Here is a 26,858-nt window from a genome sequence, read left to right on the forward strand (position 1 = left end):
GTTAATGCTGGCATCGATACAGCAGAAGTCAGTTAAATAGCTCATTCAAAGTTAGGTATATTTTATATGTTGGACTCTTTTAAACACAAATAGCAATGCATAGGAAAATAAGTTACCCTTGGCATTTATGGATTCATTATTCTCACAGTTTGATTTAGCTCAATATTATGTTACATAATATATATTGTGGAGTTTTTTTGTCCTGTTTTGGTTTTTGCTGGCTGCCAGAGCTCATCTGTGATAACTTTTCTCTTTTTTTAAATCTTAACCAAGGGAGTAGTCTTATGTCATGTTTGTGTACTAATGAACCCTACAACTAACTTCCCTGAGCTGCTAGGTTGTTTCTTTTTGTACACGTCCTGCAGCCTGGATCATAACCTTATTAATCCGAATTGTAATATATGAGGTCAAATAGTAGATGGGGAAGTGGGAACTGACTGCAGAAGGAAATCTAAGTACCCGCAGAAGGGAATGCTGATGAGAAGCAAGCTGAGACACCCAGCAGAAAACCAAGAAGCCTTAGAAATCTGAGGGACCAGGTATTTCAGAAAGTAGAATGAGGCTACGGGCTGAAAGCAGTAGAATTAGTTAAAAGTTATGAAGAAGGGGGCGCCTGGGTGGCTCACTCAGTTGAGCATCTGACTCTGGGGTTTGGCTTGGGTCTTGGTCTTGGGGTGGAGCCCTGCATCAGCTCTGCGCTCAGCAGGGGGTCTGCTTGAGATTCTCTCCCTCTCCCCCAGCTCATGTGCACTCTCTAAAATAAATAAATAAATAAATAAAATCTTTTAAAAAAAAAGTTATGAAAAAGCTTTTGCTGCACTCCATCCCACCCAGGCAGGCAACTCCTTCTTCATCATCGTAGGAGATGGGAGGTTTATTCCTGGCGAAATTAAACCAAAAAAGTTATAGAATCACAAACTCCAGGTATAGCTGAGATTGGTTGGGTTGAGCTGAACTGAAGGGGCGCCTGGGTGGCTCAGTCGGTTAAGCATCTGCCTTCGGCTCAGGTCATGATCACTGGGTCCTGGGATCCAGCCCCACATTAGGCTCCCTGCTCCGCGGGGAGCCTGCTTCTCCCTCTCCCACTCCTCCTGCTTGTGTTCCCTCTCTCACTATCTCTCTCTCTGTCAAATAAGTAAAATCTTATAAAAAAAAAAAAAAGCTGAACTGAAAACATGAGGATCACGTGGAAGTGTACACATTGTGTGGTAAGCTACCAGCTCCTCCTGGGTCCAGATTCTAGAATTCTGGCACTGGGCATCGCTGCCTTGACTCCCACACTCTGGGCATGAGATTGAAGCATCTTTCTCTGGCCCTGGAGAAAAAATATATAGATGCAATCATTTGGAAATTCTGTCAGTGAACCCAACAGATATCTGCTCAATTATTCCACTAGTCAGTAAGTCCTACCCATGACCACGTGATATCCAAACAGCTATCTACTATCTCACTCTTAACCTTTAAAAATCCTAAAATTAATATCCTCAGAGAATAAGAGATATAAATTCATAAAGCAGGAGAGAATGTTATTTAAAAAGAAACAATATTCACAAAGACAGAAAATAGAATGATGGTTACCAGGGACTGGGGGGGACAGGGAAATAGGGAATTGTTAATGGGTATAGAGTTTTAATTTTGCAAGATGAGAAGAGTTCTGGAAATTGATTGCACCACAATGTGAATGTACATGACGATACTGAACTATATACTTAAAAATCGTTAAGATAGTAAATTTTATGTTATGTATGCTTTATCATAGTCTAGAAAACAATACAAAAACAAGGAGTTCTTGGAAATTACAAACATGATAGCAAAAAACAAAACAACAACAACAAAAAACAAAACCCTAAATAAGAGTTGAAACAACTACATAAAAGTTGAAAGATAAAGATGAGGACATCTTCTAAAAAGTAAGACAAAAAGATAAAGAAAGAGGAGAGAAAGTTTTTTAAAAAAGTTTGGGGCTCAATCCAGGAGATGAAGTATCTGAGTAAAAGAAGTTAATACAGAATAAAACAGTGGAGAGGAAATTATCAAGGAAGTAATACAAGAAATTATCCTAGTCCTGAAGGACCCAAGTCTTAAGACTGAAAGGACCTGCTAGGCGCTCAGCGTTATGAGTGAACAAAGCCCATCCCTGGGACGTACAAGAACACCGACTATAAATAGAAAAATATGAAAGTTTTAAAAGAACACAGATTACTTGCCAAGAGCTATAAATCTGAATGGTAGAGGAGTGTTTAATAACCTTGGAAACTAGAATGCAGTGGAATTCTGTCTTCAACATTCTGAGGGAAGTTTTCCACCTAGAATTCTGTACTAAACCAAATTATCAATTATGTGTGAAGAGGATAAAGATGTTTCATCACAAGCAAGGTCTCAAAAATGATTCAGACGGTACCCTCTTTTTCAGAGAGCTAATAAAGTTTGTGCTTCACCAAAAATGGAAAATAAACTGAGTGAAGGGCCTGGAGTGCAAGAGTGGAGGGATCCAACACAGAAGCAGGAAGCAGGCCTAAAAGGCAGGAGGGTGCAGGGCTGTGAGGATAAGGGGCCAGCAGTTGCCACCAGAGTGGTTAGCTTGTCCTGTGACTGTGGCTGGGTGGAGACTTGAGAGAATAGACTTGAGAGGGCCTTAAAGGGTTTGGGAGGCTGAGGTAGCTACAAAGAAAACTAAGTGAAAAACAAGTCTGTTATCTCCAAGAAAAGTCTTATTCGTAAGGAAAAACAAAAGAATATACGTAGTACTTGATGAAGCAGTGGACAAGACGTATATTGTTGCAAATCACATAATAATTCAGATCTTTTTTTTTTTTTAAAGATTTTATTTATTTATTTGAGAGAGAGAGAACGAGAGACAGAGAGCATGAGAGGGAGGAGGGTCAGAGGGAGAAGCAGACTCCCTGCCGAGCAGGGAGCCCGATGCGGGACTCGATCCCGGGACTCCAGGATCATGACCTGAGCCGAAGGCAGTCGCTTAACGGACTGAGCCACCCAGGCGCCCAATAATTCAAATCCTGATGACTGATTTTACCGAAAGTGTGTTAAGCAGTTGTGGACGCATTGAGAGAAAGGTAGGGGATATGTAGCCGAACTCACATATCCTCTATTAAGTAGGAAATCAGTAGTTAATATCTAAACTTGATCCAAAATAAAATACATGCAATTAACATTCTTTTTCTAAAAATTTTAGTGGAAGAACGCAGTTTTGTTGAGAAGCACAGATGGCCATCGAATATGTACTTGAAGCAGCTTGCGGAATACCGGAAGTATATTCACTCCCGGAAATGCCGTTGCTTAGTAATGTAACCCAGAGCTTTTATATGCATATGCTCTTTATTATTATGAAGAAGAAGAATGGGATACCTCTGTGTTCCAGTAAAATTCTGTGACTGAAACCAATATGGGTGTTTAAAAAACTACCATACAGCTTAGTGTGTTTGTTAGTTCTCTGAAAAAAACGACTATTGTGATCTTAAAAGGGAACAAAATATACCATAGGCTAAAACCAAGGCTTCACCACTCTAGTATGTAAAGCTGTCATACAGCTTCTTTTTCCCTTTAAAATGCCCAGTTGCTTTAGTGATATTAATACACCTCCCAGTTAAGTAATGTTTAAGTTAAAAAAAAAAATCATGTAGTATTAATTAAAAATTTTCATTATGTCTGATTAATTGCTCTATTAAAATAAGGGCATTTTAAAGACCCGGTATGACTATTTCAATAATGAAAAATCTAGGGTAAAGCTGATCAATCTGAAATTTTAGGAATAGAAGTTTGCATGAGATTTTGAGAGTGAAACGCCGCTTGATTTCACATCAGTGACAGTGTCTGGACCATCATGAAAAAGCTTTGTTTTTTATGTGGACAACCCAACTGAGCCGCTTTGTCTCTTCTGTGGGATTCTGATTGGGCAGGAAACCTGAACAGGGCTGGCTTCACAGCCGTTGCACCTGTCTCACCACACAGGGCCCCGTGCTTGGTTCGATGCTCTGCTGTTGCCATCTTGAAATTCTTAATAATGTTTAAAGAGAGGCCCTGCATTTTCACTTTGCACTGGGCCCCCCAAAGTATGTGTGTCTCCTAACAGGATATGTACTGTATTTTCTTGCTCAAACATCATTCTCTCTGAAAGCAAGAAAGAGGCACTGACATGGAGGGAAGAGAAGGAGGCTTGCTGGAGCGAAGAGATCACGTGGGGTTTCCCATTCTTGGGGACGTCTGTACCACGAGGGGTGGAGGGGGCTCTGCTGCCACCTTGGCGGGCAAGGGAGGGGCCTTGTGTTTACTCAGCTTTAAAACGCTCACAGTTCTGGCTCTGTCACAGTTGAAACAAATGCTTTCTTGCTCATTCTAAGACGGGGGTGTTGGTAAAAGCGACTGACCGGGGTGAATTTAAAACGCATTTATAAAAATGCTCGTAGGAAGAGATGCTTTCTAGAGAAATTGCAATCAGTGGCTTAAGAGTTTTTTGTTTCATGCACTTACTAAGGTTAGGAGACCTGCGGCTTGAATTGTTTGAATTCTAAGGACCATAATGTTATTTAATGAGGAGTAGCATGAATCTTGTCCTTCAAGATAACCCAGTAAGTTAAGAGAAAGGTTAAAGACTCAGTACATAGAAAATGGTACTAGCATAGAATTATAGTTTCTCTTGTATCACATGTCAACAGAAATAATTAGGAGCTCACAAGCCGAGAGATGGAAAACGAGATTACTATTTATCGATAACATCATTTTCATCTGTAATTCAGTATTGGGATATATTTTTCTTTTAATTTCTAATGACTTCAAGGACACCAAGTTTTTTCAACTATTCAAAGGTTTGATTAAACAGTTTTATACCATAGTATTAGACATAATACTATACAGTTAGTCCTTGGATGTATATCAACACTGTTAGAGTAAAACAGTAAAAATGCCCTATATATATCTTCCAAGAAACCTGATTTTAATTAGATTATATCAATGAAGATTACTGGAATGCATTTTATGTTTTTTGTATTTTAATCACTTGAGTTAACTCTTGGCAAATCCCATTTGATAAGGATAAGCATTGTAAAGAATAAATACTATAGTAGAGCTCTAGAAATTCATCACATATAAGATCTTTTAAAACACAGTAATAGCCTTATGTTCTTCCTAAGGTAGTCTTTCCCCTATGTGAATTACAGCACTTAAAATTCTAAATCAGTAACTTTTGATCTAGGAAATTGAAAAAAACATTAAGTTCTAAAGCAAAATATTTTCTTGAAAGTACTATTTCACATTTACATAGACCGTAGATACTTTTGAGGTTGTTTGACATGAGTGGAAGTTGAGTTTGGAAGCAGGTGCTCTGTGGGTGTTGAGCATGTAGATTTTATTACGAAAGCCCTTTACCACCTGTGTGAGACTCGAGCACACAGATGTTGTGGCTCTTCAGAGCTAGTCAGAACAGTAATCGAATTAGTTTTTAAACCTAGACTCTTCAGTACCTTTGAATTAACTCAATTTAAAATAACAAGAAATTTAAAAATACTTATAAACTATCTTGGAGAAATGAGTGCTCTTTTTGAGTTTTTTTTTAATTGAAAGATTATTTCTAGATGAATGTATGCTTTGAGTTCATCTCTGCTTCAATATATTTACCAATCATTTTAATTAGAGAAGATACTATGTGATAGAACTAAGGCCTTTTCTTTTTGGGCCAGGTTTTCACCTTATATAGCCCTTTGTATACTTCTGAGTGCTCTCTGTTCCTATTATAAGAGAGTAGGCTTATAAAATAGAAGTTTCAGTAACATAACTGAAATTCACCTTGTCCAGCCGGCATGGCAGCTTCACATTGGGCAGTGGCAGAAAACCGAACAGTTGGATAAATTGAACTTCCAAGACAGCTAAACTTTTCAATTGCAATTTTAAAAACTACACTACACTGACATAATTAGAAAAAAAAATTTCCTCAAGAGTACTTTATTTTATTTAAAGCATCTGTTTAATTCAATCTTTAATAATTTTGCTAAGAAGGGTATGTGTGTATTTTAATATAGCCTGACCTGAATTTATATGTTTTTAGTTTTAGTATTTAACATTTTGTAACAAATAAACCTTTTTTAAAACAAGTTTAACACAGTGTCCTGCAATTATTTTACCTCGGATGTGGAAATGCTGGAATAAATTTGGGAATACTGCCTGTGTTTCTCAAGCATAACTATGTTTCACAGATAATTTCCATTACATGTAGGGTATGTAGAATATTGTTGATGTTGTAGATGCCTGTGATGAGATAAAGACATTTATACTACCTTGACCAGCTGGTACCAGAATTTCTCTTAACAAAATAACTGCCTTTATTTAGAAAAATGTTTTGATAATTATTTACCATGGAAGTGAGCCCCATGGGCTTGAGTGTTGGCTGAGGCCAAGACTTTTGAGAAGTAGGGAAGCCGCTCTGCATAATAAAAGGTTAAGAAGTTGGAACTTTCCAACAAAATGGAAAGACAAGCTACTGAAGGGGAGAAAGTTCGTGCAAAATCATTTATCTTATAATGGGTTAATATCCAAAATATGTAAAGAACTCATACATCTCTTAGCAACAAAGCAACACAATGTAATTGAAACATGGGCAGAGAATCTGAACAGAGATATTTTTCTAAAGAAGACATAGACATGGTCAACAGGCACATGAAAAGATGCTTAGCAGAGCCAGACATGCAAATCAAAACCACAATGAAGTATCACCTTACACCTGTTAGAATGGCTATTATCAAAAAGATGAGATAACGTGTTGGCGAGGATGTGGAGAAAAAGGAACCCTTGTGGAATGCTGGTGGAAACAGATTGGTGCAGCCACTATGGAAAACAGTGAAGAGGTTCCTCAAAAAATTAAAAATGAAACTACGATATGATCTAGCAGTTCCACATTTGGGTATTTATCTGAAAAAAAAAATGAAAAAACTAACTTGAAAAGTTCATCTGCACCTCCATGTTCATTGCAGCATTATTTACAATAGCCAAGACATGAAAACAACTTAAGTCTCAATCATTGGATGAAAAAGGGATAAGGCAAATGTGGTGTATATATACAATGGAGTATTATTCAGGTATAAAAAACTATGAAATCTTGCCATTTGTGACATGGATGGACCTTGAGGGCGTTACATTAAGTGAAGTAAGTCCAACTGAGAAGGACAAATACCATGTGAGCTCACTTACATGTGGAATCTTAAAACAACAGCAACAACAAAAGCCACCAGGCTCATACAGAGAACAGATTGGTGTTTGCCAGAGGTGGAGGTTGGGGATTGGGGATGGGTGAAATGGGTAAAGGGAGGTCGAAAGGTACAAACTTCTAGTTATAATATTTTATCATTGGATGTAATATACAGTATGGTGACTAGTTAATACTGTATTATTGTCTATTTGAAAGTTGCTAAGAGAATAGATCTAAAAGTACTCATCACAAGAAAAAAAAATTTGTGACTCTTTGGTAATGGATGGTAACTAGAATGTGGTGATCATTTTGCAGTATCTACAGAAGGTGAATCATTATTTGTATACCTGAAACTAATGTTACATGTCAGCTACATCTCAGTTTAAAAAAAAAAAAAAGAATTTGGAACTTTCCAGGGCTAAGGAGGCCAGATAGAAGAGGGAGAAAGACAAAGCAATCATAATATGAAAATGGAGTGTGCAGTATGTAATATAATTCCTCCCCAGGTTACCCAATTGGTAGTAAAGTCAACTAAATCCATAAAGGCCTCCACGGTTCCCCTGGAATTATGTTGCAAACATAAATCTGACCTGGCGACACGCTCTTCTAGAGGACCCCAATTACCTATAGGAACCGCCACAGTCCTCACTGCCATCATGGCCTTTCATAACTAGCCCTGTCTGTTCTGCCTTGACATGTGGGATATTGGCTGTGCACTTGCACACTTCATAGTCTTCCTGTGCCTTGGGTTGGGTTGTCATTCCCTGTCTACTTTGCAAACTCCTGCATATCCTGTAAAACCCCACTTAAACATCATATCTCTTTTGCTCTCTAGGACTTAAGAATCACTTCTGCATGTGAATAAGAATTAATTCCTTCTGCATGTGTCTTTCCTTAGCTCTTTATTCATACCTTTCTTATGGCACCTACTGCAATTTAGGTATTTATGTATTGGTGGTTTCTACTTGGCTATAACCTAACCCTCCGAGAAACATAGGACTGACATAGACCGTGTATAATAAATGGCACTAAAAAGGCCCGAGTGCTTCCGTTGGAACTGATCAAAAACTAGTTCCTGCAAGTGAGTAGTATATGCACACTTGAAGCTTCGTTTGCCCTGTGTCAGGAGTTGCCAGAATCAGCTGGCATGGGGGACCTGAAGTGACCATGGTGGCTGGCTCTCTGGGGGACTGATGACAGAATGGAAGAGTGATAAGTTCCTGACCATTGGGGGGGATGCAAAACATGTACCAAGTGATCCTTGGAGACGCCTGCCTGGGAGTTGCCACTGAAGGTCAGCAGAAAGATGAGCTGGGGGGACAGAAGAGTTTCAGTTGTGAATAATGAAGGGGAACGGTGTTACTCATAATGTTTGTATGCAAATGATCCTTTAACTGCATGAAAGTGATTTCCCTGGCTTACGAAGCTAATTCTCAAATTCTTAGTTGTCCTGCTTAACTGTCAGAGCTTAATGTTCTTAAAGGCTGAGCTTAGCCCCTTATCTTGACTTGGTGCCTGTCTTATTTTGTTCACAAGAATGGGTGTCCTTTTATCTTATTTCTTCTTCCTGTAGTAACCACATCACCACCAGAACTCTTTTCTCTTAATACGTATAACTTGTCCGACTCCAGAGTTGTCAGTGGTTTGACATGCCATGTTCAAGCCACAGCCAAAAGTTATTAAAAAGACTTCTCATTCTTGTTATTTTTTAGTGTTAACATTTTCTAATAGGTAATGTATTTGTGAGGCTGAAAGCTCAAAACAATATAAAAAATATACTTTGGGAAAAGAGTCCTTGCTCCCACCTGTTTCCCTTCACCCCGTTTCCCACATTCCCCATAGTAATCACTTGCATTCATTTTTTTAGGCACAGTTACAGTGTTGACTTATGTGAAAATGAGCAATGAAAATGCATATTTTCATCTTCCTCCTGTGGTAGACAGAATAATGGCCCCCCAAAATATCCACATTCTAATCCCCAGAACCTGTGAATGTTACCTTTTATGGCAAAAGGAATTTTTTGCAGGTGTGTTTAATTTAAGGATCTTGAGATTCTCCTGAATGGGTCCCTGGTAACCCCAAGTGCCCTTATGAGAGGGATGCAGTAGAGTAAGAGTGAAGACAGGAGGCAATGTGGGGAGGGGAGATTTGAAGATGAGGAAGGGATCATAAGCCAAGGAGGGACAGTCTCCAGAAGCTCTTCAGCAAGGAAATGGATTCGCGCCTGAGCCTTCAGAAGGAACCAGCCCTGATGACAACTTTAGCTCAGTCAGACTGATTTTGGACTTCAGACTTCCAGAACTATTAGAAAACAAATGTATGTTGTTGTAAGCCACTAAGTCTGTGATCATTTATTACAGCAGCAATAGGAAATGAATATACCCTTTTCCTTCACACAGAAGTGACAGGAATTACATCCTTTGTTCTCAGTACCATTTAAGGGGGGCTGAGTGGGGTCTCAATACCTTTAACTCAGTAATTCATTAAGCCAGTTGCTCTCAAATGGTAGCAGTCATCAGAATTAGCTGAAGGGGCTTTTAAAAGCTGAGTGCTGGGCCCTAGCCCCAAAGTTCTGACTTTGCGGCCTTGGTTGGAGCCTGAGCATTCGCATCTGAAGCAAGTTCCCAGGGGATGCCCATGCTGCTGGTCCACAGAACACGCTTTGAGAACCCATCAAACAATTCCATTTCTCTTGGGTCTGAAGCATCTGACTACTCCAGGCCCTCCCTCTCCTCTCTCTGTTTGAACTTTGACCTCTAGACCCAGGCCCCTCCTGTCTCCTTGATAGTTTTTCTAGCTCTGTTACCCTCTCTTCATTTTTCTGATTCTGTTTCATAAGAGTTTGACTCAAAGCCAAGAGTCTCCCCTGAGGCCTAGGCCTGTGGGATCTCCAGTCAGAGCAGAGCCGCCCAGGATGATTTCTCTTTATTGGGGGTTGAGCGGGGGGAAGGTGGTGAGTCAGGGGAGAGGGGCTGGACTCAGATACTCAAGATCACACGCTGAGCCTCCCAAAGGCCTCACCTCACATTACTGTTGAACTTCAGTCTCCTCTAGAGATCCCAGTCTCCCTGTGCTTGTGCTGTGTGCTGGGTCTTTGAACTTCTTGGCCAAGAGATGATGCAGGGCTCTGAACTCTCAATGAATGAAAGTAAAATTAACTTCCAAAAGGACTGAGACACAGTCCTATAGATTACTCTTGGAAGAGTTTCAACAGGAAATGTGAGTCCTTAAATCTTTTTTGTTTATAATGACAGATTTTGCTACTGTCTCACAGTATACATTTTTTTTTTCCTGAAAAATTGTCCACCTCTTTGTTGTCTTCTCTGATTTTTTAAAAAATATTCAGCTGCTGTAAGAATTGGAAGCAATATTGGAGCATAATCACATATAATCTTTTTTAACGGAAGGTCCTAGAAGATCAAATTTTGGTTAAACCGGTTTTGTGGGTCCCAGGAATTCTTCCCACAGGTGGCAGGGTGTTACTGAGTAACCAGTGTCCCCCTCACCCAGGCTTGCTTCCAACTTCTGAGTGCTTTTCCCTTCCTCCTCCTGATTGGAAGTCTTGCTTTTTGCCTTTACTTTAGTAAGTTTAAAGCCGGAGAAAAATAACTAGTTCCCTGTTTCAGTTTTCATAAAATTTATGTAGACCATTTTTATTTTCCTAGAAATCTCTTGTCTAATATTCTCATGTGTCACTGTGGTAACTGGACACATCATTGTTCTTGGGTCTTATGTCCCCTTGGTTGGAAGAAGAGTAGGGTTGGTTTTCTAAATTTGTAGTGACTTCCTCTGAGGAATGAATTGCCTCAGAGTAAACTAGGACATTTTTGTGTAGAGTTAACTACAGACCAAACTCCCTGAGAGGCCACAGATAGAACCCCTGGTAATGGGTAGGAAGGCTGATTAGAATGTAGCAGAGCCCAGGTGAAGTTTGAATGATTTCCTTGAATAGATGGAATAAAAAGTTAAGACATTTCCTTGGCAAGAATCCAAATGTAAAGCAGATCATTTAGATAAAGTGAAGTGGAATTTATAGTAAAGAATTGCCAGGATGTTTTCCTAAGCTGCACACCACCACCAGCAAGAAAACTTTGACTTTTATAACCCTCACTACTTTATGTTAAGAAGGCTGATCTTGTGTGGGATCTTAGTATTAGTAGGCACCAGGGGTCCCAGAACTGCTATAAGGTATCTCGATGGACATACTGATTGCTTGTTTCTTACTTCATATTTTTATCTTTGAACACCATTTCAGAAGCATAACAGCTGCTTAAGAAACATCTGCTGAGTGTAAGAGGACACAGTTGATGGACAGCCCAGCAGACATACTGGGTCCTAGTCTACCGTGTTGACTGTTATGGCCCAGGTGTCCCCTTTCTGCTTAGGGACCAGGGGACTTGCCCTGGAAAGGGCACAAGAGAGACCCACAACAGAAGCAGGGTGAGGGCAGGGCCTTCAGCGAGGGGCCAGTGTGGAAGGCCAGGAGACACCCAGGAATAATTTGGGGAGACCCTGGGGTCCATGTCCTATAGGCAAACGTATAACGGAGTGAAATTTCTGTGATTGCCGTTTGTGTGAATTCCGTAGGCTGGTGAGGCCTAGGCGGATTGAAGCGCCATTTATTATGCTCCATTTCTACTTACCGCACTTTTAGGGAGTGTCGGCATTTTGCATACATTCTTTCCTTTAGAAGAGACACTGTAACAGAGGAAGGTAGTCTGGTGGGCTGACTGAGCATGTGGGTGGTGAAGCCAGACTCTCTAGGTTGATTCAGATCCCAGCTCTGCCTCTTACTGTGTGACCTCAAACACGAGAAAGGCCTTCTCCCTGGACATTGTTCATTTATAAAATGGAGCTAATGGATGCATCAACTTCATAGTTTCGTGGGAGAGTCAGTTCGGCCATACACATAAAAATGCTGACTTGCACAGAGTTAGCACTCTTAAATTTTAACTGTTCTTATTATCTTATCATCCCAGCAATTCTGTGGGCCGCATGCTATCGGTGTGTCCATTCTAAAATGAGCACAGGGAGTAAGAGCCTAAGGTGGGTCACATTATTAATAAGTGGCAGAGTAGGAAGAACCGAGACCTTACTCCAAAGCCCAAATGCTCTACCAAGTAGCAAACAGCATCACCACCCCTCTCCCAGAAAACTATTCCAAGGTCTAATCTGATCACGATTCTTCAGATGCTATGACTGATTAACAAGGCACCCTTGCGGTTAATATTTGAAGTAAATAACCCAAGGCTGAAGACTGGAAAACAATCCACATATCCCGGTAGGGAGTGAGAAGAGTGAAAGGTAACTGGTTGCAGGGCACATTCAATCCCAGCAGCCAGGTAGTGAGGTTTCTCTGTTCATCCTCTTGCGTTTTAATTAATTTTGAGTGGTTCATTGTAATTCTCGTAGTCAGAACCCAAGTTGAGATTTGCTTAGCCACAGGCATACAGCTAGGAAATAGCCTACAGAATTCGAGTTCAGTAAATGTTGCTCCTAAACCATTAAAAAAAAAAAAAAATCTGTCCTTGGAGTAGCAATTTCAGGTCTTGGGCCAGTTCTTACAGGAGGTTTATAGCTTTGAGGAACATTGTTTCATTGAACTGTACAAATGAAGTGGGTAAATTACATGGACTATAAAACATACCTAAATAGAGGCGCCTGGGTGGCTCAGTCCTTAGGCGTCTGCCTTCAGCTCAGGTCATGATCCTGGGATCCAGCCCCTCATCGGTCTCCCCGCTCAGCAGGAAGCCTGCTTCTCCCTCTCCCACTCCCCCTGCTTGTGTTCCCTCTCTCGCTGTGTCTCTCTCTGTCAAATAAATAAATAATCTTAAAAAAAAAAACTAAATAAAGTTATTACAAAAAGAAAGGAAGAAAGAAAGGAAAAGACGACAAGGAAGTAAGTGGGGGGAGTGAGAAAGGGGAGGAACAAGGAAGGAAGGAAAGAAGGAAAATAAAACATGAGTAGCTAGAAAAATGTTTTCTAACTGGTCCAATAACCATTGTATGACATGAGTTCAGTGAAGACCAGCAAAACTGGAAAAAAAAAAATTTGTTTCTGGGTAAATGGGGTTAGAGCATGGTTGAGCCCACCTAGTTATGACCCTAAAGTGACCTCCCCTATTTCATCCCTCCACACTGGAGATGCCTCTCAGGGAGGCTGTTTACCTACCATTGATCCTTTGTTGTCTTCTTCCTGTATCTCAGCAAAGGGAGACAGGTTGTAAGTTTGTATGTGGGCTTTGGTTAGGCTAAGAGTGTAAGTTTTTTTTTTTTTTTTTTTAATAAACTTTATTTTTTAGAGTAGTTTAAGGTTCACAGTAAAATTGGGCAGAAGGTACAGAGATTTTGCATATACCCCTGCTTCCACATATGCATAGCTTCCCCCATTATCAACATCCCCTACCAGGGTGGTGTATTTGTTACAATTGATGGACACACTGATACATCATTATCACTCAAAGTCCATAGCTTATGTTAGAGTTCACTCTTGGTATTGTACTTGCTGTGGGTTTGTACAAATATATAATAATATGTATCCATTTTTATAGTACTGTACAGAATTGTTTCACTGCTCTAAATATCTTGCCTGTTCATCCCTTTTCTGCAACCCCTGGCAACTACTGACATTTTTACTGTCTCCATAGTTTTATCTTTTCCAGAATGTCATATAGTTGGAATCCTATAGTATGTAACCTTTTCATGTTGGCTTCTTTTACTTAGTAATATGCTTCTAAAGTTCCTCCATGTCTTTTCATGGCTTGATGGCTCATTTATTTTTAGTTCTATTCCGTGTCTTGATGTACTACAGTTTATTTTCAGTACCACCTACTGAAAGATATCTTGATTGCTTCTAATTGTGCAGTTATGAAGAAAGCTGCCATAAACATCCATGTTTTGTGTGGACATCAGTTTTCATCTCCTTTGGGTAAATACCAAGGAGTGCAATTACTGGATTATATATTATGAGTATGTTTCGTTTTGTCAGACTCTACCAAACTGTCTTCCAAAGTACCTGGGCCATTTTGCATTCCCACCAGCATGAAGGAGAATTCTTGCTCTACATCCTTACCAGCATTTGGTGGTGTCAAGTGTTTTGGATTTTGGCAATTCTAATGGTTGTGTAGTTGTATCTAATTTTAATTTGCATAAAATATGATGTGAAGCATCTTTTCATAGGCATATTTACCATTTGTACATTTTCTTTGGTGAGGTGTTTGTTAAGTTCTCTGGCACATTTTAAAATCAGATTGTTGGGTGCCTGCGTGGCTCAGTTGGTTAAGTGACTGCCTTTGGCTCAGGTCATGATCCCAGGGTCCTGGGATGGAGTCCCACATCGGGCTCCCGGCTCAGTGGGGAGCCTGCTTCTCCCTCTGACCCTCTCCTCTCTCATGCTGTTTCTCTCTCACTCGCTCTCTAATAAATAAATAAATAAAATCTTAAAAAATAAAATAAAATAAAATAAAATCAGATTGTTGGTGCACCTGGGTGGCTCAGTGGTTAGGTGTCTGCCTTCGGCTCAGGTCATGATCCCAGGGTCTTGGGATCGAGCCCCGTGTTGGGCTCCCTGTTCTGCAGGAAGCCTGCTTCTCTCTCTCTCACTCCCCCTGCTTGTGTTCCCTCTCTCATTGTGTCTCTCTCTGTCAAATAAATAAATAAAATCTTTAAAATAAAATAAAATCAGATTTTTTTCTGAATATTGAATTTTAAGAGTTCTTTGCATATTTGGGATAACAATCTTTATCAGATATATCTTGCTCTAATATTTTGCCCCAGTCTGTGGCTTGCTTTTGCATTCTTTTGACAGTGTCTTTCACAGAGCAGAATATTTAACTTTAATTAAGTCCTACTTATCAGTTTTTCCTTGTGGGCTGTGCCTTGGGTGTTGTATCTAAGAAGTCATCCCTGAACCCAGGATCACCCAGTTTTCTACCATGGTATCTTCTAGGAGTTTTATAATTTTGCATTTTACATCTAGGCCTGTGCTCCATTTTGAGTTAAGTTTTGTGAAGGTTGTAAGGTTTCTATCTAGATTCTTGGTTTTGCACATGCAAAACAATGCTCAGTTGTTCCATCACCATTTGCTGAAAAGACTGTTTTTGCTCCGTTGCGTTATCTTTGCTCCTTTGTCAAAGATCAGTTGACTGTATTTATATGGGTCTATTTCTGGGCTCTCTCTTGTGTTCCATTTATCTATTTGTCTATTTTTATAGACACCTAATACCACAACATCTTGATTACTATAGTTTTATAATTAAGTCTTGAAGTCAGGTGGTGTCAGTCCTCCAGCTTTGTTCTTCTTCAATATTGTATTCAGTAATCTGAGTCTTTTGCCTCTCTATATAAATTTTAGAATGAGTTTGTCTATATCCAAGAATAAAATCTCCAGGATTTTAACTGGGATTGTATTGAATCTATATATCAGGTTGGGAAGAATTGACATCTTGACAATATTGAACCTATCTATCCATGAACATAGAATATTGCTCCATTTCTTTAGTTCTTCTTGGATTTTGTTTTTAATCAGACTTTTGTAGTTTTCCTTGTATAGATTTTTGCATGTTTTGTTAGACTTATACATAAGTATTTCTTTTGGGGGGTGCTAGTTTAAATGGTATTGTGTTTTTAATTTCAAATTCCTTTTGTTCATTGCTGGTATATAGAAAATGATTGACTTCTGTATATTACTCTTGTATCATGAAACTGCTGTAATTGCGTATTAGTTTCAGGAGTTTTTTGGTATGTTTTTTTAGATTTTCTACATAGATGATCATGTCATCTGTGAACAAAAGCAGTTGTATTTCTTTCTTCCCAATCTGTATACCTTCTATTTCTTTTTCGTATTGAATTAGCTAGAATTTCCAGGGAGATGTTGAAAAGGGGACATTCCTGCCTGGTACTTGATCTTACTGTGGAAGTTTCAAGTTTGTCATGGTTAAGTATGATGTTAGCTGTGGGCTCTTTGTGGATATTCTTTATCGAGTTGAGGAAGTTCCTATTAGTTTACTGAGAGTTTTTATCATGAATTGGTGCTGGATTTTGTCAAATGCTTTTTCTGAATTTATTGATACGATCATGTGATTTCTCTTTTTTAGCCTGTAAATATGATTGATTTTGTTAATTGATTTTCAGCTGTGCATACCTGGGGCAGATAAATCCACTTGGTCAAAGTGTGTAATTATTTTTGTACATTGTTGGATTTGATTTGCTAATAATCTGTTGAGCAGTTTTGCATTTGGGTTCCTGAATGATATTGATCTGTAGTTTTCTTATGACGTATTTGTTATTATTAGGGAAATGCTGGCCTCATAGAATGAGTTAGGAAGTATATTCCCTCTGTTTCTATGCTCCGAAGGAAATTGTAAAGACTGGTTTGGTAGAATTCACCAGTGAACCCATCTGGGCCTGATGCTTTCTGTTTTGAAGGTTATTAATTATTGATTCGATTTCTGTAACAGATATAGGCTTATTCAGTTTGTCTGTTTCTTCTTGTGTGAATTTTGGCAAATTGTCTCTTTTAAGGAGTTGGCCCATTTCATCTAATTATCATAGATGCAGTCATAGAGAGTTGTTCATTGTATTCTTTATTATCCTTTAAATGCCCATGGGATCTTTAGTAATGTACCCTCTTTCATTTCTGATGTTAGTAATTTGTGTCCTCTCTCTCTTTTTCTTAGGTAGGTTGGTTAGAGGCTTATTGATTTTACTGATCTTTACAAAGAACGAGCTTTTGGTTTTGCTGATTTTCTCTATTGATTTTCTTTTTTCAATTTCATTGGTTTCTGCTCTTGTTTATTTCTTATCTTCTGCTCAGTTTAGCTTTAATTTGCTCTTTTCCTAGTTTCCTAAGGTAGAAGCTTAGATGACTGATTTTAGATCTTTCTCCTTTTTTTTTTTTTTTTAAGATTTTATTTATTTATTTGAGAGAGAGAGAGAGAGCACATGAGACGGGGGGAGGGTCAGAGGGAGAAGCAGACTCCCTGCCGAGCAGGGAGCCCGATGTGGGACTCGATCCCGGGACTCCAGGATCATGACCTGAGCCGAAGGCAGTCGCTTAACCAACTGAGCCACCCAGGTGCCCAGATCTTTCTCCTTTTTAAATATATACATTCAATGCTATAAATTTCCCTCTAAACACTGTTTTTGCTACATCCCACAAATTTTGATAAGTCATTTTTCCTTTTCATTTTTACGTCAAAAATATTTTAAACTTCTCTTGAGACTTCTTCTTTGAACCATGTGTTATTTAGAAGTGTGTTGTTTAATTCCCATGTATTTTGGGATTTTCTAAGTATCTTTTTGTTATTAATTTCCAGTTTAATTACATTTTGGTCTGAGAGCAGATATTATATGATTTCTATTCTTTTAAATTTGTTAAGGTGTGTTTTATGATTTATCTTGGTGAATGTTTCACATAAGTTTGAGAAGAATATGTATTCTGCTATTTTTGAATGTAGTCTATCCATACTGATTATATCCAGTTACTTGAGATCAGCTATGTCCTTACTGATTTTTTTGCCAGCTGGATCTGTCCATTTCTGATAGAGGGGTATTGAATTCTCCAATTATAATAGATTTATCTATTCTTTGTTGTACTATCAGTTTGTACCTCATGTATTTTGACAGTCAACTTTTGGGCACATACATGTTAAAGACTGTTGTGTCTTCTTGAAGAATTGACCCCTTTATATTTATGTAATGCCCTTTCATATCCCTGGTAACTTTTGTGCCTTTAAAGTCTGCTCTGCCTAAAATTAATATAGCTTTTATCTGTTTTCTTTTGATTAGTGTTAACATGATACATCTTTCTCCATCCTCTTAGTTTTAATTTAATTTATGTGTTTTATATTTAAAGTTATGTGCCTTATTTTTTGATCCACTCTGACAATCCCTGTCTTTAAATTGGTGCATTTTGACCATTGACATTCAGTGATGACTGATACACTTGGATTAATATCTACCATATTTGTTACTACTTTTTATTTTTTTGCCCTGTTCTTTGTTCCTATTTTTGTCTTCCATTCTTCTTCTGCCTTTTGTAGTTTTAATTGAGCATTTTATGAGATTTAGTTTTTTCTCCTTTCATAGCATATCAGTTCTTTTTTTTTTTACTTTTTTTAGTGGTTGCTTTAGAGTTTGCAATATATGTTTACAAGTAATCCAAGTCCACTTTCAAACAACACTGTACTGCTTCACAGGTAACTAACAAACTAATCTTAATTTCTCCTTCCCATTCCTTGTATCATTTTTGTTACTCATTTCACTTATAGATAAGCATACATATGTCCATATATGTACCTAAGCATATGTAATCAAATATATTGTTGCTGTTATTGTTTTGAATAAACTGCTATCTCTTAGATCAATTATGAATACTAGCAACAAATTCCTTCAATTTTTTGTGTGTCTAGGGAAATTCTATTTCTCCTTCACTTTCGCAGGGTAATTTTACAGGGCAGAGAATTTTAGTTTGATGGGCTTTTTCCTCTCAATGTTTTAAATATTTTAGTCTGCTCTCTTCTTGCTTGCACGGTTTATGAAGAGAAGTCAGATATAATTTTCATGTTTGTTCATCTCTAGGTAAGATGGTTTTTCCTCTGTTTTCTTTCAGGATTTTCTCTTTCTCTTATATTTTCTGTAGTTTGAAAATGATATGCCTAGATATAGTTTTTTGGCATTTATCCTGCTTGATGTTCTCTGAGCTTCCTGGATCTATGGTTTGGTGGCTGATATTAATTTGGGAAAATTCTTAGTCATTATTGTTTCAAATATTTCTTTTATTCCTTTCCTTTTTCTTCTCTTTCTGGTATTCCCATTATGCATATGTTCCATCTTTTGTAGTTGTTCCATAGTTTTTGGATATCCTGCTCTGTATTTTTTTTCCCTTTTTTTTTTTTCTTTGCTTTTCAGTTTTGGAAGTTTCTATTGAGATATCCTCAGGCTTAGAGATTCTTTCTTCAGTCTTAGTCCATTTGGGCTGCTTCACAAATTACCATAGACTGGGTATTTTATAATCAACAGAAATTTATATCTCACAGGTCTGGAGGCTAGAAAGTCCAAGATCAAGATGCTAGCATGGTCAGGTGAGGACTTTCTTCCTGGTAGCTGGTGACTTCTCACTGTGTCCTTACATAGTGCAAGGGGTTAGTGAGCTCTGGGGGTTCTTTTATAAGAGTAGCACTAATCCTATTCAGGAGGACTCTATTCTAATGACCTAATCACTTCTGAAAAGCCCCACTTTCTCACACCTTCACACTGGGCATAAGAATTCCTACCTGGGAATTTGCTGGGGTGGGGGGTGCATTTAGACCATAGCACACGTCAGTCTACTAACGAGCCCATCAAAAGCGTTCTTTATTTTTGTTATGGTATTTTTTATCTCTAGCAGTTCTTTTTGGTTCTTTCTTGGAATTTGCAACCCTCTGCGTACATTGCCCATTTGTTCTTGTGTGCTATTTTATCCACTAAAAACCTTAGCATATTAAGTATAGTTGTTTTAAATTCCCAGTCTGATAATCCCAACATCCCTGCCCTATCTATATCTGGTTCTGATGTTTTCTCTCTCTCTTTTCCAATTGTGTTTTTTGCCTTTTAATAGGCCTTATCGTTTTTTCATGATATACTGGGTAACTGTGACAGACAAAACTTCAGTAATGTGGTGGTAGGATGTGTGGAGGGAGGGAAGCCTTCCACAGTCCCTTGAGTAGATGTCAGGTTTTAGTGAGCTTGTGCTTCTGGACTGTAAGCTTCACATGTCACCCCCCCGCCCCTCCGGCCCCCAGCCAAGCACAATAAGATGGCTAGAATTGAGTTGGGTATTTCCGTTTTCCCTTGTGGAAGATTACGGAAGTCAAAATTGGGCTTTCCCCTCCCCCCAGGTCAGTTCATTTTTGATAAAAGCCCAGCAGCTTAGGCCCCAATTAGAGTTCACTCCTGAGAATAGACCTTGTTAATACAAACAGAGTGTTCTGGCATATTACAAAGTTGTTTTTTACCCCCCTTCCCCTGCTGGAAGCACAAGGGGACTTTTCTCCAGTATTCACTGTGAGATCCTTGTTAGAACACCAGGAAGTAAACCTTGCCCAAGTGTGGGGGCCCCCTGATGACAGGGTCCTCTGTAGTCCACACTGAGAGTCCAGCAATTCACCAGCTACAGTTCAGGTTTCCCTCTCCCGGCTCTAATTCTCATGGAGCTCTCGGCTCTGGTCACTTGTGATTCTCTGTATCGGCCTGTCGGCCTTTCCAATTTGGGGGGCAGTGGTTTATCCTGTGACGTCGTTCCTCTTATGGATCTAGGGAACACTGTTAATGTTTCAGTTTATTCAGCATTTTACGGGCTGTTGAGATGGAATGTCAACTTCCAAGCTTCGTACATATTGAATTGGACACTGGAGGTCCTCAAGTGCATGTTTTTAAAGTCTATCAGATAAAACGCTTAGACTCTCAAAATGAGTGCAAGTCCCACAGCCAGCACGTAGCGTAGCCCAACCTCTCCCAAACTCATTTGACCATCAAACCCCTTTTGTCATATAACATTTAGTAATGTGGCACGGAGCCAGTGTTCTTGAGCACCCGCTCTGGGAAACTCTGAGCTAAGAGACAGTCTGTGATGGAGAAGAATCAGAGCATGTCTTATGGCTCAGTGCCCAGAGGCCTGCGAAGGCCCTTCAACCCTTCCTTTGGACCAGGAAACACAGGTAGGTCTTCCTCACAATGAAAGGCCCAGTGAAGGGCAGCGTGGTTATCATTATGTGTCCCTGGAAGCCGGCTGGGCTCAAATCCTGGCTTTGCTGAGAGACCCTGGGCAACTTACTTAACCTCTCTGTATCTTGGTGTTTTACATCTTTAGAATGGAGAATGATGGTGATAGTATTTGGCTTATAGGGCTGCTGTGAGGATCACATGAGTGAAATGTGTTCAAAACTTAGAATGAGCTTGGCACCTGGTGAGAGCAGCTGGGTCTTTCTAAGCTCCTTTTGTCATAGCATGCAGACTTTTACATTCTATTTCAGCTAATAGGTAGATCCTGTAGCCCTTCAAAAATACCTAGGAAACGTGGGAGAAAATTCATTCTATACTGACTTTTGGGTGAGTTAACCATTACCTGATACTACTTTTATACTGTAGCTGTTTTCTAGATTCTGATCTATCTAAGCAGAAAGACTGAGGACCAGTGGTGTTGGCCATCTCTTTGCTACAGGGCAAGAGTTTCTAATATTTCCAAACTTGTGGACCACCCCCCTCCCCATGTTTTCAGTATTAAAAGATGGGGCAGACCATGGCCTCTCCACATGTAGTGGTTGTGCTTTAACCATTGACTGAGAAAACAGTAATGGTCAAAAGCTACTGCAAATGCTGGGATGCTTTTTTTTTACAGAGTAAATTAAGTATTGGGGTGCCTGGTGGCTCAGCCTATCAAGTGTCCGACTCTTGATCTCAACTCATGTCTCGATCTCAGGGTTGTGAGTTCAAGCCCCACGTAGAAAAATAATAATATAAATTAATTAAGTAAGTAAACTAAGTATTTTGAATAATTATATGTACATGCAGTGATTCTTTAAATGAATTTATATTTTCTTCCCTGCTGCGGCTGCCATACAAGAAAATAAACCAAGAAAAACTTCTAACTGGGTAAACCAATTGTTCACCTTTATTGAAACATTAGAAAAAAACAGATGCAGTAAAAGATACATGGAAAGGCACCTCTTTATATATACCTGTGGAAAATGGGAATATCTGTGTATATTCTCGGACCCTCTCAATAGCCCTGAGACCATGCCAGGGCTCTGCAGCTCACAGGGCCCACTCTCTGGAAGTCAGAGAATAACCAGTGGAGAGAATATGCTGAAGATGATCTCATTAGTGGGGAACACATATCCCTCACTCCTCAAATTCCTATAAAGGGGGATTTCTCTTCTCTTGCCAGCTCAGGGTGTGTTTGAAGGGGCACTTTGCTTTCATTGCTCCATCCTTCATTTGGACAAGGGGAATTTTTCTGGTTATATTAGGGACAGTCTGTCAGCCATTGGGCCATACCTAGGTGGGGTAAGTTGTCCTCAAAAGTGGCCCAGAGCCACATTTATCCCCTCCAGCGGTTCTGCCTGCCTCAGGTTTCCTGGGTTGGGGAAAGAAGCACAGCTCCTTTCTGGTTAGTGTGCATTTTGTCTGTCTCAGTTTATACCCACATTCTGCCCTTTGGGGAGGCAGCCCGTAATCCATCCTTTTCTTCCCTTGCACTCTGTGGCACTCTCCAGTCATCCGGTGACTGGGTTTGCAAGTGACATCTTCCAAGCAAGTGGCTGGTTCAAGGCAGTCCGAGTCAGCTCCTGCCACACATGGGGGTTGCATCCGAGATGCGAGGGGACAGCCCTGCTCGTGGCCACAGCTTCCAGCTGAATTCTCTGACTTCCCAGGAGTTGTCGGCTCTTCATTCCCAGAGTGGATCCTTTGGTCCCTGTTCGACACCTTTGGTTAGAAGTCAGGGCAGATTGTGTTAAAGAACATTCATACCTGATCCTCAGGATGACTTGGAAGAATAATAAGGAAAGGCCGTAGAAAATCCCCACCTTAAAAACAACTTGTAATTTTACTTATAAAGTATGCCAAGTTTCACAAGGCACCCAAGAGGAAATCGAGAAGGCACTGGTTTTGCTCTTTCCTGAGAAAGCTCGGCCGTGGGCACCCAGAGGCTCCAGCCCTGTTGGCAAGGAGGGAGGACCTTGACTGGGCAGGAAGAGCAAGAAAGAACCAAACCCCATTTGTGCCGGGTGCAACCCCAGAAAAGTGACACAAAGTTCTGTACTTTCATTGGCTCTCCTAATTCCCCTTCCTCTCTTCTCCCCCCTTCAGCTTTGCACAGCTCACCAGAAGTCACCTGGGGACAGCAAATACAAACCTGTGTGTAAATCTAGACCTGTGTTTAAATATCACCGGTATTTAAATGGGCCAGGCTAGAATTCCCTTCCATTAATTTGTAGGAGTAAATTTTACCCATTCAAATGTTGAATGTATTTAATAAGAAAAGACTGCTATTAACATAAGAAAGAAATTTGACTTAAAATATTTCAGGAGGCCAGTTCTTTTTTTTTTTTTTTTTAAAGATTTTATTTATTTATTTGACAGAGAGAGACCCAGCGAGAGAGGGAACACAAGCAGGGGGAGTGGGAGAGGGAGAAGCAGGCTTCCCGCCGAGCAGGGAGCCCGATGTGGGGCTCGATCCCAGGACCCTGGGATCAGGACCTGAGCCAAAGGCAGACGCTTAACGACTGAGCCACCCAGGCGCCCCAAGGAGGCCGGTTCTTTAACATATTTCCCAGAACCTGCTAACAGCAGCTGTGGTACAGTGAGTTAGGGAGCGTGGCTTTCTCTTACAACCGAGTGTTAAGATAATGGCCTAATAATATTCACTGGGGAGATAAATAGTGTGATCTGGGCCACACAGACCCATTTATCACCCTAGGTGTTATTTCCCCTTAAGGGCCATCTTTGGACAGCCTTGAACTTGGAAGGATGGCTGTCCCATTCCAAGGGCCAGGCTGGAGGCAGCAGATCTACAGCTGTTATTCAAATGGGACATGTGCAGGAGACTGAATCACTTTCTTTTTAAAGTAAACAGAAGGAGTAGAGCTTTGGCTCTGAATTGTTTGCCTGGTTATTCTTGTTGCTCTTTCTGCCAACCCCTTGTGCCAACCTCTTGGTGCCCTTCAGATGATATTCCTTTCTCTTCCTGCATATCACACAGAATTACTCAGCAAGGAGCTGATGGGTAACAGGAGATTACGGGAGAGACTGCACACTGGCCTGGGGGCTGCCAAATCCCTTTCCCCTGCTTGGCAGCCAGAACCTGGCGCCCAGACCCAACCCCTCAGCTGTGAAAGTGGGGAAACCCAACGGCTTAAAAGAAGAACATCCAGAACTAACCGTTGGGGGATCCTCACCTGATCATTCATTCATTCATCCATCCAAACATCTAACAGATATTATCAAATGCCTACTATGGGCAACCAGTCTTCTCAATGCTGCAGATAGAGCAATAAATAAACAGACACAGATTCCTGGCCTCAAGGGGCTTACATTTTAGTGAAGACAGACAGCAAACAAAATAAACGGCATGCTATATTAGGTAATGAATGCTATAAAGAAAAATAAAACAAGGAAGAGGGATAGGGAATGTCAGGTGAAACTTTAAAGAGGGTAATGTGGGAAACCTGTTGAGAAGGTGACATTAGCACAAAGACTGTGGTGAAGGTCACCAGTGGATGAACCCAATCTGTGCACACAGATCTTCTAACCAGTTTTTGGTGCCTCATTCTTAAATAGGTGCAGATAGCCAGATCTCAAATGTTCAGGGCAGAACATTGACTGGCCTTCAAATATAAAGCAGAAATAGAAAATAGGGACTCAGTGGGAAAAGAGAGAATGCAGGAGGGCGCCTGGGTGGCTCAGATGGTTAAGCGTCTGCCTTCGGCTCAGGTCCTGATCCCAGGGTCCTGGGATCGAGTCCCACATCGGGCTCCCGGCTCAGCGGGGAGCCTGCTTCTCCCTCTGACCCTCTCCCCTCTCATGCTGTTTCTCTCTCGCTCGCTCTCTAAAAAATAAATAAATAAAATCTTAAAAAAAAAAAAAAGAGAGAATGCAGGAATCAGAAGACAGCTTTTAGAAAGCCCCAAGTATAATTAGTATCTTTCAGAGATTAAAAAAAAATGTGTTTGCATTCATAATACAAGAACAAGAGGACAAAGAAAAAAACAACTAAGAACAAGAAAGAACTCTGGGAAATAAAACAAATCACAGTTGGAAAAAATTCAGTAAAGAAGTTTTTAAAAATCACAATAACCTCAGAGAGATAAGATACTGCATTCATGAAACAAAGACAATCTTATAAAAATAGGACATTCAAATAATACTGAAGACCTGTTGGCAACTAAGAACCTGATGTCAGAAATTAAAAACTCACCAGAAAAATAAGAAGATAAAGATGAGTAGATCCCTCAGGGGAAAAAATAAGAGAAAAATAGAACCAGAATTAAAGGACAAGTCCAGGAAAGCCAATGTTTGACTACTAGGAGTTCCACACAGAGAACACAGAGAAAATGGGAGGGAGGAAAGTATCAAATAATTCAATAAAACTGCCTATGGACCCTCCAAGCCTCCATGTACTCCCCAAAATGTATGAAAATAAATAGACCCTCCCCACGGCGTATCACCATGATATTTCAGAACATGGGCCTTAAAGGGAAGATTTTATATGCTTCTGGAGTATAAAACAAGTAAGAAAACCAAACAGGTCATCTACAAGAGACCAAGAATGAGAATGGCTTCAGACTTAGCAGCAGTACTGCAAACAGTAGACCAAGAGCCGTGTCTCCAAACCTCTGGAGGAAAATGACTTCCAACTAGAAGCTATAGTCAGATGAACTATCAGTCAAATAGGAGGGTAGGTATAATAAAAGCAGTTTTAGACACGCAAGGTTTCAAAAAATTCACCTTCCATGCTTCCTTAAAAACCATGGAGGATATAGGTCTTCCAAAATAAAAAAGAAGACTAAAAAAGAGAAAGACACAATCTGCCAACTTTCCTTCTTTCTTTTGGCGTAGACCTCTCGGAGTTTAGCTGGGCAAGGGGTTTCCCAGTGGGGACAGCATGACCTGGCCTCCCCTGCAGCTAACTGGGGCGGTAGACCCAGTTCTGGCCAATGGGGCGTGAGCAGAAGTGGTGCGTACAACCTTTGGGCTGACTGTGACTTCGTGGAGCCAAGCCCCCCGCCTGCCTCTGGACTGTCCGGAGAGAGAGTATGCCTTTGTTAAAGCAGTTTAGCTGTAACAAATGTATACGGACAGAGGGAAGCAGGAGAGCCAGCCCAGGAGAGAAACAGAGTAGTCAGAATGGCAGTGAAGCGAGAGCCCAGGCAGAGAGCCGTGCCCGGACATACAGGGCAACCAGCCCAGACTGCAGCCGTTGATGGCTCTCTAGTTGGCATCTTTTTTTTTCTAACTTGAGCAGAGAGTGCCCAGACGAGCCCGAAGCAGACTCTTACTGTACTTAGCTTGCCCTGTGCTGGCGACGTTTCCATTCTTCGCACCACGCGTTGCGCTCGCTGAGGGTCCAGGCGAGCCGTATCGCCGCGCGAGCGCTGCGCTTTGACCCGCTGCTGATGGCTGGCGGGCGGCTGCGGACGGAGAAAACGCTTAGCCGCCCACGTCCATGGACTCTCTTTCTGGGCGATGCCCAGGACTTGTTCCCACACTGGCTTTCCCACCAGGGGGTACCTGGGGTGCCCAAGGACTCATTCAGGGCCACCCCTCTGGTAAACTCCCAGGGAAACCGAAGCCAGTGGAAGACTCTGAGCCTCTGTTCAGCTTATCTTCTCCTGGGGCCATTCACCTGATGGTGATAATATTGCCCTTGCCTTACACAGCTGGGTTGGTGTTTGTTACTGCTTTTCCAAAACTAAAATGTGTTGCTTAGGGATATTTAGGGAGTAAGGCCATAGAGAAGCATAAGAATGATTACAACAAAAATGAGCTAGTGGTTACTTCTGTGGAGGGAGGAAGGGGCTATGTTGGGAAGAGGCACATGGGCCTCTCTGGTGCTTTATCAGTACCTTAGAAGGGCTCTGTTAGAGAGGGGTTTCATTTCTTAACCTAGGAGGCAGATATATGG

General features: G+C 40.5%; 1 protein-coding gene across 6 annotated transcripts in view; it reads left to right on the forward strand.

Moving 5' to 3' along the window:
- RHOBTB3 (Rho related BTB domain containing 3) overlaps positions 1-26,858 on the forward strand; it is a 123,231-nt gene that overhangs the window by 50,610 nt on the left and 45,763 nt on the right. For 4 of the 6 annotated variants that reach the window (XM_064596402.1, XM_064596398.1, XM_064596400.1 and 1 more), the window contains one exon: positions 3,194-6,104. The exons of the other annotated variants lie outside the window; for them this stretch is intronic. In XM_064596402.1, the coding sequence (XP_064452472.1) occupies positions 3,194-3,309 (116 nt within the window). In that variant the 3' untranslated portion in view covers positions 3,310-6,104. Of the gene's footprint in view, positions 1-3,193; positions 6,105-26,858 lie in introns of those variants that run through there. 6 annotated transcript variants of the gene reach the window in all.

Source organism: Mirounga angustirostris, unplaced genomic scaffold (assembly GCF_029215605.1).
Source record: "Mirounga angustirostris isolate CCGP_5_RB_7025 unplaced genomic scaffold, mMirAng1.0.hap1 SCAF_7, whole genome shotgun sequence".
NCBI lineage: Eukaryota > Metazoa > Chordata > Mammalia > Carnivora > Phocidae > Mirounga > Mirounga angustirostris.